The sequence below is a fragment of the Eimeria tenella genome, genomic scaffold (assembly GCF_000499545.2).
Source record: "Eimeria tenella Houghton genomic scaffold, Eth_scaff3, whole genome shotgun sequence".
Classification (NCBI taxonomy): Eukaryota; Apicomplexa; class Conoidasida; order Eucoccidiorida; family Eimeriidae; genus Eimeria; species Eimeria tenella.
This window is the reverse complement of record NW_013542870.1, coordinates 557554-569832: the sequence shown is the minus strand read 5'-3', so window position 1 is coordinate 569832 and position 12279 is coordinate 557554. Positions and strand designations below refer to the sequence as shown.

The 12279-nt window shown below is 56.7% G+C and overlaps 3 protein-coding genes across 3 annotated transcripts in view; 2 read left to right on the top strand and 1 right to left on the bottom strand.

The window, feature by feature from the left end:
* Nucleotides 1-1404: 1404 nt before the first annotated feature.
* Nucleotides 1405-3546, bottom strand: ETH_00019665 (10 kDa chaperonin, putative; the record flags this gene model as incomplete). The annotated part of the gene is made up of 6 exons (XM_013375793.1): nucleotides 1405-1521; nucleotides 1694-1844; nucleotides 2053-2162; nucleotides 2367-2433; nucleotides 2964-3031; nucleotides 3289-3546. 6 exons carry the CDS (start codon nucleotides 3544-3546, stop codon nucleotides 1405-1407), a joined length of 771 nt encoding a protein of 256 aa, XP_013231247.1.
* A 1121-nt stretch (nucleotides 3547-4667) lies between these two features.
* Nucleotides 4668-10017, top strand: ETH_00019660 (sodium/hydrogen exchanger, putative; the record flags this gene model as incomplete). The annotated part of the gene is made up of 11 exons (XM_013375792.1): nucleotides 4668-5359; nucleotides 5860-5987; nucleotides 6613-6746; nucleotides 6950-7114; nucleotides 7588-7680; nucleotides 7877-7979; nucleotides 8188-8329; nucleotides 8501-8613; nucleotides 8838-8942; nucleotides 9120-9345; nucleotides 9630-10017. 11 exons carry the CDS (start codon nucleotides 4668-4670, stop codon nucleotides 10015-10017), a joined length of 2289 nt encoding a protein of 762 aa, XP_013231246.1.
* Nucleotides 10018-12093: 2076 nt separating this feature from the next.
* ETH_00019655 (dynamin-like protein, putative) overlaps nucleotides 12094-12279 on the top strand; it is a gene marked incomplete at both ends in the record, with an annotated part of 6572 nt that continues 6386 nt past the window's right edge. The window contains one exon of the mRNA XM_013375791.1: nucleotides 12094-12210. Coding sequence (XP_013231245.1) covers nucleotides 12094-12210 — 117 coding nt within the window. The remainder of the gene's footprint in view (nucleotides 12211-12279) is intronic.

Sequence of the window (12279 nt, the reverse complement as noted above, 5' to 3'; positions counted from 1 at the left end):
GCTGCTGCTGCTGCTGCTGGAGCTGTTTGCTGCTAGAGTGGCTTGGCTGAGGCCTGCTCTGCTAACTCAAAAAAAGGGGAAAAGACAAGGGGGTAAAAACTGGAAAAGGGAAGACGGAGGATAAAACCAGAGAAGAATCGACGGCGCTGGAAGCAGCTGGAGGCAGGCAGCTGCAGCAAGCCGAGACTGAGAGGGAAAGCAGCTGCTGTTTGAGGTGTAGCAACACTTGAAAGAAATAATAATTGGAATTTGAAAACGGAAGATAAATGTGGAATCGTAGGAGGCTACGATTACACACCGGCACGGCATCGCTCCTGCTGCTGCTGCTGCTGCTGCTGCTGGTTGCGCTCCGCAGCCCCGAACTAGCCACGGAATTTGCTGGCCTATCTACACCAAATTGCCAATTCAAGGGTAATAATGAAAATATTTTATTTTAATTTTTGTTTACAGAAAAAGAAGCTGCTTTCGTTGAAGTCTGCTGTCTGTACACACTTGCAACAATCGACCGACGGACACGACGCTGCAGGTCTCACTTGCCGCAGCACGAAGCAGCAGCAGCCATTTGTCTCAATTTAGAGTAAAATAAGTTCAGTTTTTGTTTATTTAAACTTCCTAGTTTTATGTTTATTATTTTTCATTTCAAAACAAATATGTGAACTTCTGGGAGTCCTCACAGAGGCGCCCGAACTGGTGCATCGGCAGCGGTCCGGTGCTGCAGTGGGCAGCAGCCGGTTGTTCTTTTGCCCCTAATAAATAGCTCCATAAAAGCAGTTTTTCATTTTCCCGTTTATAATTAATTAATTTCAAAAAGCCATGAAGTAAACACCCAGAAAAGCAGCACAAACAGCCGCCACCAGGACCCCCTACTCCTCTGTATGCAGGTAAGTAAGAACTGCAGCAAGCTAAAGGAAACCTGCCTTACCGCTGCAGCAGCAGCAGTACACAGACCAAGTGCACTAAACAGCTGCTGCAGCAGCAGCTAGTACCTAATTCTAGCCCTAGAAGCAGCAGACAAAACAACTCAAGCAGCAAAGCCAGTCAGTCCTATACCCCAGGTGCCACGGGGGCCCCCAGAGCCTAAACGGGGGCCCCCAAAGCAGCAGGAACTCTCCCGTTGCTGTGGGGGCCCCTCAGGGGGCCTCGCCTTAATGTTGCTGCTGGCTATGTTATCATTTCGGAGGAAGTGGGAGACACAGCTGCTGCTGCACATGCTGCAGCACCTGCTGCTGCAGCAGTTGCAGCTGCTGCAGCAGCAGCTGCAGCCGCCGCAGCTGCTGAATCAACTGCTCCTGTCGCTGCTGCAGACTCTGCAGCAGCAGCTGGAGCTACAGCAGCAGCAGCTAGAGGTACAGCAGCAGCAAATGGCATGCAGCGGCAGCAGCAAGCGCCGCGGGCGCTTCGCTGCTACCACTTGGCAGCAATATCAGCAGCTCTGATGAAGGCAAAAGTGTCTTCGCCGATTTTCAGCTGCGAAGACTCTTCGAGATAAGAGGAGTAAACAACTTTGTCTCCCACCGAAACCTGCGCAGCAGCAGCAGCAGCAGCGGCAGAGTGTGAACGCAACAGCAAAATATCAAACATCCGAAGCAGCGAAAGACACGCATGTGCAGCTGCTGCAGCAGCAAACGGGAAGAAATGGCGCAAGGGCAGCACCCCACAGCCAAAACTCAGCAGCAGCAGCAGCAGCACGGACTTCAATTGGGATACGTGTCTGCTGCTGCGACAACCTCCCCTCCCCGACAGCCACAACCTCCGCCTGCTGCATCAGCCGCTGCTGCTGCTTCGAGACCAGCAGCAACCCTCCAGCGCTCTTATCCGAAGCCTTCAAGACGCGCACGAACACGCTGCAGCAACAAACAGCAGCAGCAGCAGCAGCAGCAGCAAGTGCAAGCCCGGCAGCGGCAGCACCAAAGAGGTGTCTCTAGGCACGCAGCAGCAGCAGCAACAGCAGCAGCAACGCAGCCGAACAAGCGCAACAGACGCAGCAGCCGAACCAGCACCTGCCAACCACAGCAGCAGCAGCAGCAGCAGCAACAGCAGCAGCAGACGCACGTGTCTGCCAGCGGCTGCACGTCAGAAGGCTGCAGCACTTGAGGCTGAGAGACCTTGGCCAGCAGCTCCTCGCCGGAGAGCAGCACGCAGTCAGATCCATCGTACTTCAGCTGAGCAGCAGCAGCAGCAGCAACAGCAGCAGCAACAGCAGCAGGCGGTTGGGACCAGCACACTGCGAGTGCGCGTGCTCCTGTGTGTTCAGCAGCAAAGCCAGCAGCAACGCCTGATGCAACAACACCTGATGCGGCAGCTGCAACAAACCGCAGCCGCAGCAGCAGCAGCAGCAGAAGCAACAGCAGCAGCAATGGGCTGACTGCCTCTCCAGAGTGCTTTGGGTAGACAACGATGTCGCCTTCCTTGACTGCGCAGGCAATGCGTTTCCTGCAGCAGCAGCAGCAAACAGCAGCAGCAGCAGCAAGAATAAACTACAGCCAGCTCTTGTGGATGTTGCTTCGATGGGGTCCTTGCTGCTGCAGCAAGGGCTGCTGCGCAGCAGCCGCAGAGAGGCACCGCCCCTACACACGACAGCCCAGCAGCAGCAGCAGCAGCAGCATGTTGCCCTTTCTCTGCAGCACAGAGAAGGCCTCGCTGTAGCAGCAGCAGCAGCAACTGCAGCAAAAGGCCCCGGGCTGTTTATCTCCCGCCCAATACCATACCAGCGACACCCACAACGCGTGTGTCACGCTCAGCCGCGGCGGTGCAGCAGCAGCAGCAGCAGCAGCAGCAGCACGAGCAGCAGCAGTAGTTAGGCAGCAGAAGCAGCAGCTGGAAATGAAGCAGCAGCAGCGACACGTTGCGCGGCATAGTGCGCAGCAGCAGCACATAGGCAGAGCAGAAGGACAGCAGCAGCAAGAGCAACAACAACAGGATCAGGAGGAAAAGCAGCAGCAGCAACAGCAGCAGCAGCAGACCCGGTCTCTTGATGCAGCTCCCCAGGGCCTGTAGCAAGCACGCGGCCGAGCACTTTCTCTTGACGGGACTGCAGCAAAACAGCAGCCGCACAGGATCCTTAAAGTGCAGCAGCAGCAGCGGCAGCAGCAGAAGCAGCAACGGCCTCTTCCCACACAGACGCAGCAGCAGCAGGAGCAAGCTGAGAGACAGAGAGCAGCAACAATCAACAGCAACGCAAGCACAGCAGCAGCAGCAGCGAAGACGCAGCAAGCAACCAGCAAGAGAACTGAGCAGCAGCAGCACAGCAGCAGCAGCAGCGCAGCAGCAGCAGCAGCAAAGTCCTACTTCCGTGGGCAGCAGCAGCCCCCCCTTTGTCTTCACGTCGGCCTCCAACTTCTGCAGCAGCACCATTCCCCTTAAAGGCTGCAGCGGCCCCGAGATGAACTCGCCGTCAAGCGAGTGCTGGCTGCTGCTGCTGCTGCTGCTGCTGGCTGCTGCTGCGGTGGCTGCAGCACAGCGTCCGCAGACACAGCACAAACTGCTCAGGCCCAGACCCGCAAGGATGGCTACTTCTGCTGCTGCTGCTACCACCGCTCCTGGCATTGCTGCTGCTGCTGCTAGTGCTGCTGCTGCTGCCGCTGCTGCTTACCCGCGGCTGTGGAAGAAGAAGCAGCGTGGGGCCTCACGGCTTCAGCAGCGGAGGACAGCGGCGTCACACTCTGCAGCAGCAGCAACTTAGTTAGGCTCCAGCAGAGGCTGGACTACGCAGACAACAGCAGCGAAATAGGCAGCAGCAGCAGCGGCGAAAGGAGCAGCAGCGACAGATGCAGCAGCAGCAGCAACATAGCCTCACCCGCAAGACCTGAGTCGTTTGGGAAAAAGCAAAAGCTGCTGCTTGTTGAGTTGCTGCTGCTGCTGCTGCCAGCAGCAGCACCACCCTACATTGTCGAGACACCATCTTGGGTGCTAAACCCTAAACCCTAAACCCTAAACCTCGAGGGACACGCACGGCTTGTCCGTGGAAAGCGAATAAACGCCCTCCTCTCCCTACAGAAACCCTAAACCCTAAACCCTAAACCCTAAAGCCTCAGGTCAAGCCTGCAGACACCCCACGTCGATGTCGGCGGCAACGGGGAGGTCGCAGCAGCAGCAACAGCAGCAGCAGCTGAGGTAGCAACAGCAGCAGCAACAGGCTTATCTGCTTGATTATTTTCTGCAGAAGTCCCAAAGACAAAATTAGAAGCTGCAAAGATCTCTGATCGCCAGCCCCACATGCTGGCAGCTCTGCTGCTGCTGCTGCTGGAGCTGCGGAGTTGCTGCAGCAGCTGCTGCTCTGGGGGCCCCACCAGCAGCAACACGCCTTGGCAAGGGGCCCCTGTCTGCTGCAGCAGCAACAAGCCAGATAAAGCATCTTTGGTGCTGCTGCCATTACTGAATTAATAATACATTTTTTAGTCATTGGTGCTGTAGACACATCAGCATCAGCAGCAGAAGCAGCAGCAGCTGCAGCAGCAGCAACTTGAGTATATCAGGGGCTCACTGCCGACGCTGCTGGCTGCAGGTCAACGCAGCGAAAGACGCTAAACCCCAAACCCTAAACCCTGAACCCCAAACGCTTTTTTTAATTACCAGACCGGCTTCCGTAGACTCCTTGTTTTCCCACCCAGTCGCAGCAGCAGCAGCAGCAGCAGCGGCGGCAGCAGCTGCTGCTGCTGCTGTTGACCATGGCTACCAAAGTGCTGCTGCTAGTTCTGCTGCTGCTTAATGCCCCTAATGCACTTCTGGCCTCTTCGGGGTCGGACACGGTGGGACCTCCCAGTGCAGCAACAGCAGCAACAACAGCAGCAGCAGCAGCAGCAGCACAAACGACAGCACGCTTAGGCTTGCCGCTGCCGCCTCGGCGTCTAGACTACGCCGAAGAGCCCAGTAACAACAACAACGACGAAGCCAGCAACAGCAGCAACAGCAGCAGCAGCAGCATCGGGGGCACCGATGGTAGCCGGAGCAGCAGCAGCACGGACAACAATGCGGACACACGTGGCAGCAGCGAAAATGATGAAGGCAGCAGCAGCAGCAACAGCAACAGCAGCAGCGGCAGCAGCAACGGCAGCAGCAGCAGCAGCTGGGAAGGCGAGGCTGGGGACATCCTCAGCAGCAGCGAGAAAGAGGTGGTTATGTCCGTGGGTTTGCTGCTGCTGCTGCTGGTCGTTGCTGCTGCTTTGTTTATATCTCTTGCTGCTAGGCGCATGCAGCAGCTACTGCTGCAGGTCCCTTTGGTGGCTACACTCCTCGGCGTGCTGCTGGGGGCGCTGCTGCAGCAGCAGCAGCAGCACAGCAGCAGCAGCTTCAGAAGCATTTTGGCTCTCAAGGAAGAAGTCTTCTTTGTGCTGCTGCTCCCTCCAATTGTTTTCCAGGGGTAACTTCTAAACCCTAGACCCTAAACCCTAAACCCTAAAACACAGTTCTTTAGGCATAGAAGCAAAGCCTCAAACTCCGGCGCTGCACAGCAAACCCTAGACCCTAGTTTGCTCAGAATCAGAGTTCCAAGCACTAAACCCTAATTCCTAAACCCTAAACCCTAAGCCCCAAACTCGTAAACCCTGAGCCCTAAGTTTAATCTTACAAACCCTTATCTTTGCTTCAAACCCTAAACCCTAGCCGCTGGCCTTGCAGCTGTAAAACCCGTAAAGACGGCTCATGAACTGTGCTAAGGGCCCCCTGAGGGTTTAGGGTTTAGGGTTTAGGGTTTAGAGTCTACTTTCAGGTGCCCAGGCCTAGAATTAAAGCATTTGTGTTTAGCTTTTGCGACCTAGGCTTTCGAGCTCAGCGTCTAGGGTTTAACGCCGAGGGTTTAGAGAGTACTTAGGGTTTAGGGTTTAGGGTTTAGTGTTTAGGGTTTAGGGTTTGTTTTTTCAGTGGTTTGGAGCTGGTGCAGCGGCCCTTTGGCTGCGTCTTTGCGGAAAACTTCGGAGGCGTTTTGTGGCTCGCTGTGGGCGCCACAGTCTGCAGCACTTTGCTCATTGGCACCCACATGCTGGGCGCAGGTTTGCTGCTGCTGCTGCTGCTGCTGCTGCTGCTGCTGCTGGTAATCAGGATGCTGATGATGGTGATGCTGCTGCTGATGCTGGTGGTGGTGCTGCTGCTGATGTTGGTGACGATGATTATGGTGCTGCTGATGACGATGATGATGATGGTGCTGCTGCTGCTGCTGATGGTGCTGCTGCTGATTGTGCTGCTGGTGGCGACGGAGATGGTGCTGCTGCTGATGGTGCTGCTGCTGCTGGTGGTGATGCTGTTGCTGCTGGTTGTGGTGCTGCAGTTCCTCAGGATGGTAGTCTGGGTGTGCCTCTGCCGGCGTTGCTGCTGCTGCTGCTGCTGCTGCTGGTGGTGATGCTGTTGCTGCTGGTTGTGGTGCTGCAGTTCCTCAGGATGGTAGTCTGGGTGTGCCTCTGCCGGCGTTGCTGCTGCTGCTGCTGCTGCTGCTGGTGCTACTGTTTCATGCGAGCGTTGCTGCTGGTGGAGCGGCCTGCCTGCTGCGGCTGCTGCTGCTGCTTTTGCCGCTGCAGCAGCCGCTTCTGCTGCTTCTGGCGGCACAGTTCGCGCGCCGCGCGTGCTCTCTCGCCGCTGCTGCACCTGCCCCTGCTACTGCTGCTGCTGCTGCTGCTGCAGGTTTGCTGCTGCCAGGCGTGTCTTTCAGCCCCCGCCGGGCCTTCGCCGTGGGCGCTCTGATCTCTTCAACAGATCCTGTGGCGGTTTTGAGTGCCTTCAGAGACCTGCGGGCCAAAATGCTCATACACGTCCTCGTAAACCCTAAACCCTAAACCCTAAACCCTAGCACGCTCGGGAGCGGGTCGTACGCGACCCCCGCCGTTCCCAGGCTGCAAGCCCCCTCAGTAGCCAAAAACCAGCGGCCGCAGCCGCAGCAGCAGCAGCGGCCGCAGCCACAGCAGCAGCAGCAGCAGCAGCAGCAGTCGCAGCAGCAGCAGCAGTGGGTGCTGGCGTTCAGGTGTTTGGAGAAAGCCTGTTGAACGACGCAGTGACTCTGGTGATGTACCGCGCAATTGCTGACGGAGAAAGAGAAACAGGATTTGCTGCTGCTGCTGCTGCTTTTCTCTGCACCTTCGCGGCCTCCACGGCCATTGGGCTGCTCACCGGCGCTGCTGCTGCTCTTGTACGCTGCTGCTGCTGCTGCTGCTGTGCTGTGCAGCAGCAGCAGCAGTGCTGCTGCTGCTGCTGTTGTGCGCTGCTGCTGCTTCTGCTGTGTCGTGCAGCTGCTGCAGTGGCTCTCTGTCGTGCTTTCGTGCTGCTGCTTTTGCTGCTGGTTTCCGTGGGTTGCTGCTGCTGCTGCTGCTGCTGCTGCTGTGCGCTGCTCGTCGTGCTGCTTGCTGCTAAGGCTAATGCTGTGTCCTGCTGCTGCTGCGCATGCCCTTGCAGCTCGCGCCAATTGTCCGCAGGCTGCTGCTCCTTGTGAAAGCTTGCTGCTGCTGCTGTTGCTGCTGCTGCTGCTGTTGCTGCTGCTCCGCCTGCTGTCTTTTTTGGCACGAAGAAGCGCCCCAGCCAGAGCTGAGACGGCCTAGCGTCTTGGCCTCAGAATTTAAGTTCTAGGGTTTAGGGTTTAAGTTTAGGGTTTACGGTTTTGGGCAGGTCTACAAGCACATCGACTGGAACCGAGAAGATGCCACTTTGGAAGTGGCGCTGCTGATGCTTTTCCCCTGGTTGGCTTTTCTCATCGCTGACGTACGAAACCCTCAAACCCTAAACCCTAAACCCTTAACCCTCGCATCCTCTAAAGGCCCTTTTCAGGTCTGTCTGCGCTGTCCGGCGACGAGCTTCAAAATGATGGATTTACAGCCTGGAGGGCCTAGGGTCTAGCCCCTAAGCTTAGGGTTTAGGGTTTAGGGTTTAGGGTTTAGGGTCTGCGGGAGTGCCTCAGGGCTGCGGCTTCAGCGGGATTGTCTCCATATGCTTCTGTGGAGTGTCGATGGGGAAATATGCTTTTATGAATCTCTCACAACGAGCGCAAGTTGCTGCGCGATGTAGGTAGACCCTAAACCCTAAACCCCTAAACCCTAAACCCTAGCTCTATCCCCGGTGTTCGCTCTCGGTGTTCGCTCTCCGTGGTTCGCTGGCAAGGCTGCTGTCGCGAGCCTTTGGCTGCTGGCGTCTGCGCGTGGCCTCGAGAGTTCCGGTCCAAAGACTTGGGGTTTAGGGTCTAGGGTTTAGGGTTTAGGGTTTGCGTCGCAGCGGTTTTTGGGTCGCTCGCGCTGCTGTCGGAATGCCTCTCCTTTGTCTTTCTTGGCCTCGCCCCCTTTTCTTTCGATTTGCTGCCACTCAAAGAAGCCTTTTTGTTTCTTACGGGCGGCGCTGCTGCAGTTGTAGCCGCACGGTGCCCCAAACCCTAAACCCTAAACCCTAGACGGGACTCAAGCCCTCAACCGGAGCACAAGTCGATTTTGACCGCAGAAATCCGTCCCCTGTAGCTACGCACTTGAGCCCTCACCGACTGGAGTCGAGTTAAGGGTTTAGGGTTTAGGGTTTAGGGTTTGGGGGTTTGCAGGGCGCTGAGCGTGTACTTAACTTGCTTCCTGATGAACTTCTTTAGAGGCCGCAAGCGGCTGTCTTTGAAGGAGCAGCACGCGGTGGCTCTCTGCGGGCTGAGGGGGACAGTCGGTGGGCACAAACCCTAAACCCTAAACCCTAAACCCTAGACCCTAGACCCCAGTGAAGGAGGGACTGCGTGGGTGTTCCTTCGCCCCGCCTCATTGCCGTGCCAGCTCATGATCTAGGGTTTAGGGTTTAGGACCTTGGCTTTCGTTTTGGCCCGAAGTTTGGGGTCTTGGGCTCTGGTTGGGAGCTAGGGTTTAGGGTTTAGGGTTTAGGGTTTTTGCGTGCAGCCTTTGCGCTGGCGGAAAGGGCTCAGCATGACTTTGGGGGCCGAGAGGGACAGGCCATCCTGACGTTCACTTTAGTGGTGTGTCTGTCGTCAGTGCTTCTGTTGAGTAAGATTAGGGTTTAGGGTTTAGGGTTTAGGGTTTGTAGGGCTTCAGCGTGGGAGGCAGGGGCGCACTGGCTCTTGATTCGTCCGCCCTCCTTCTGGGCGTTATTTTGCGGAGAAGGCAACTTCAAGAGCTAGGGTTTAGGGTTTAGGGTTTAGGGTTTGGGCGTTTTTGGTACAGCACCGGCGCTGTTGTTCGCACTGAGGCCTCTGGGGGTTTTCGCGGACGACTTTGAAGGTGACGGAGCTGCTGCTACTGGGGAGCTGCCGCTGCACAGCAGCAGCAGCAGCAGCAGCGGCTCAGCAGAGCTGACCAACCAGCAGCAGCAGCAGCAGCAGAGGAGCGTCTGGTGTAAAAACAACTGCTGCGAATACCTGCGGCGACGGCTGCGTCTGCTGGATCGGAAGTGTGTCTTAAGAAAAGCGGTTTAGGGTTTAGGGTTTAGGGTTCAGAATCAGGGTTTAGGGTTTGGGGTTCACAATCACGGTTCAGGGTTTTGGCCTACAACTAGGGTTTAAGGCTCAGAATTAGGGTTTCTTTTCTAGCAGAAGGGTTTCGCGCCTAGGGTTTAGGGCGAAGCTTTTGTCTTGTCTTCCCATTTGTTAGGGTTTCTTCAGTTAACCCAGATGCCTAGGGTTGAGGGTTTAGGCTTTAGGGTTTGGGGCTGCTGCTGCTGGGGTGTATGTACAGCTACCTGACGCCCTTTTTCGCAAGTCCCTTGAGACCTCGTGGGCGGCCGGGAGAAGCAGCAGTTGAGCTGCAGCAGCTAACTGCAGAAGAAAAGCAGCAGCAGCAACAACAGCAGCAGCAGCAGCAAGAGCAGCAGCAGCAGCAGCAGCAGCAGCTGCTGCCGCTGCAGCGACGACGGGGCCATGAGGTGTATCTACATCTTCCGCAAGCCACAGAAGCTGAGGGGCCTCTTGCTGCTGAAGATTTGGCTATCGGCGAGCCGCTGCAGCAGCAGAAGTCTCTGCCGCCGCGGCAGCAACATGAAAAAGAGCAGCAGCAGCAGCAGCAGGAGCTGGAGCAGCAGCGCTCCGCTCCGTTAGAGCGATTGGAAACGAAACAGCAGATGTAGCAGCAGCTTTTGCTGCAGCAGCCTGCTTTTCCGCTGCAGCACACCGCTGAGGGGTTTGAGCAGCAGCAGCAGCAGCTGCTGCTGCCGTTTTTGCTGCTGTCATTGCTGCCGTTTTTGCTGCTGATGCTGCTGCTGCAGCCGCTGCCTCCGGGCGATCAGCTCGCAGCTTTTTTTGCACCGTGCCCACAAGGAGCGGCAACAGCAGCAGCAGCAGCTACAGCTGCAGCAGCAGCAGCAGCTGCTGCTGCTGCTGGTGGGCACTCGCACTTCACTCCTCAGGTGTACGTACACCTCATTCTCGGGCCGCAGCAGCCAGCAGCAAGAGCGCTGCGCTGCAGTGTCTGTGCACTCCAAGATGGCCCCATTTTGTATTATTACTTTCCTTTTTTTGTTTTTAGTTTTCTGTTCTTTGCTGCTGCTGCTGCTGCTTCCGGGGCCCAACATTCTTTTGCTGCCGATCATAATCTCGGGGTGCTGGCTCTTTGCTGCTGCTGCCCTTCAACTGAGATATAGAACTGCTGTTGCTGCTGCACCAGCTGCTTAGCAGCAGCTGCTGCCTGCTGCAGCAGCCGCAGCTGTTGCCTGCTGCTGCAGCAGCAGCTGCTACCTGTTGCAGTTGTTCCTGCTGCTCCACAGCCTTGGCATGGCTCTGCGGCTGTGAAGAGTGAAGGCCCCTCCTGTCCTGAGCTTTGCTGCTGCCGCGCTGCTGCTGGTGCTGCTGCTGCTGTTGCTGCTGCTGCTGCTGCGGCTTTTACTTGAGGCCGCCAGCAGCGCTCCACAGTTTGCTGCAGCCTAAGCCATAAACCCTAAACCCTAGGCCTGCCCAGTGGGGAGACCCCACAGGACAGCCCCAGCAGCAGCACAAGTCTGTTGGTTTTGTTTTTCTATTTGCTGCTTCTTTTTGGCCGTCTAGTTTGTTTGTAGCTGCTGCTGCGCAGGAGCTTGTTTGCTGCGGCTGCGCATGCACTCGCTGCTGCTGCTGCTGCTACATCTAATGCTGCAGACACAGCGGCAGAAGAAGGCCTGCTGCAGCAGCTGCTGCTGCTGCAGCTGCTGCTGTTGCAGCGGCAGCTGCAGCAGGGCTGCAGGCGACGGCGCTCTGTTGGAAGCAGCGCAGCAGCGAGAGTCCTCAAGCTGCTTCTCTTAAATGGTCTGAGGCAGCGGAAGCGAGGCAGCAGCAGCAAAGCAGCGGCAGCAGCAAAGCAGCAGCAACAGGGCAGCAGCAGCGAGTCAGCAGCAGCAGCAGGACTGCGGGCTAGTTGTGTCGTGGCTGCAGTGGGGTGATTTTGCCAAGACAGCCGAGCCGCTGTAGCGGGCTGCCAGCAGCAGCAGCAGCAGCAGCAGGCTCTTGTTATTGGCGGGTCTCGCTTGAGACTAAATTTGAAAACAAGTAAAGTGGAATATATTTCTGCGAAATAATAAAATGAAGTGTTAGTCAAACGCGAGCGGCTGCAGCCTCGGCTGCATGAGAGCATCGCCTGCTGCACTGCTGCTGCTGCTGCTGAGACCGCCGGCCAGCAAACTAAAATAATGGTGGAGGCCAAGACGAATAAGAAAAGGAAGTCAAATGAATTAAAAAAGACGCAAAAGATAGCTGGCCTTTTGCTGCAGACAAGTTTTAAATAAGTGGAGTGAGAGCAGCAGAGGCGCCTGCTGCGTTCAGCGCTGCGGTGTACGGACAGCTCGCGAAGATTGCGGTGTCAGGGGAGAAATTGAATTTGTCTTTTTGTGCAGAATTAAAAAAAGTCAAAAGGGTTGAAGAGGCATTTGTTTTTCCTTTTGTTTATTTACTTTTGGCGCCTCGCGGCTGCGCGCCGGCTGCTGCTCACAGCCTGCGTCTGCTGCTGCTTCCCGTGTCATCTTCTTTCTTTCTTACTTCCGACTTGTTCTTTTTTTTGAATTTCTGAGTTGTCTTCGGCGCTGCGGCGCCTCTGCAGTCTTTGTGCCCGTCGTTGTGCTGCGGCGGCTCGCTGCGGCGCCTGCTGCTGCCGCTGCCGCTGCTGCTGCTGCTGCGCTGCTGCTGCTGCTGCAGCGCCGCTGCCTCTTGCCCTTGACTTCTGCTGCTCCTGCACCACAATGGAACACCTCAGCGGCCCCCAAATGGCCTCCGAGACTGCCAGCACTGCCAGCGGCGACGGCAGCAAACTCGAGTCCCAGATGTACCACCAGCTGCGCAAGCTCATCAACGTGGTGGTACGCCCCTTCTGCAGCAGCAGCAGCAGCAGCAGCGGCTGCAGCAGCAGCAGCTGCTGCCGCCGCCGC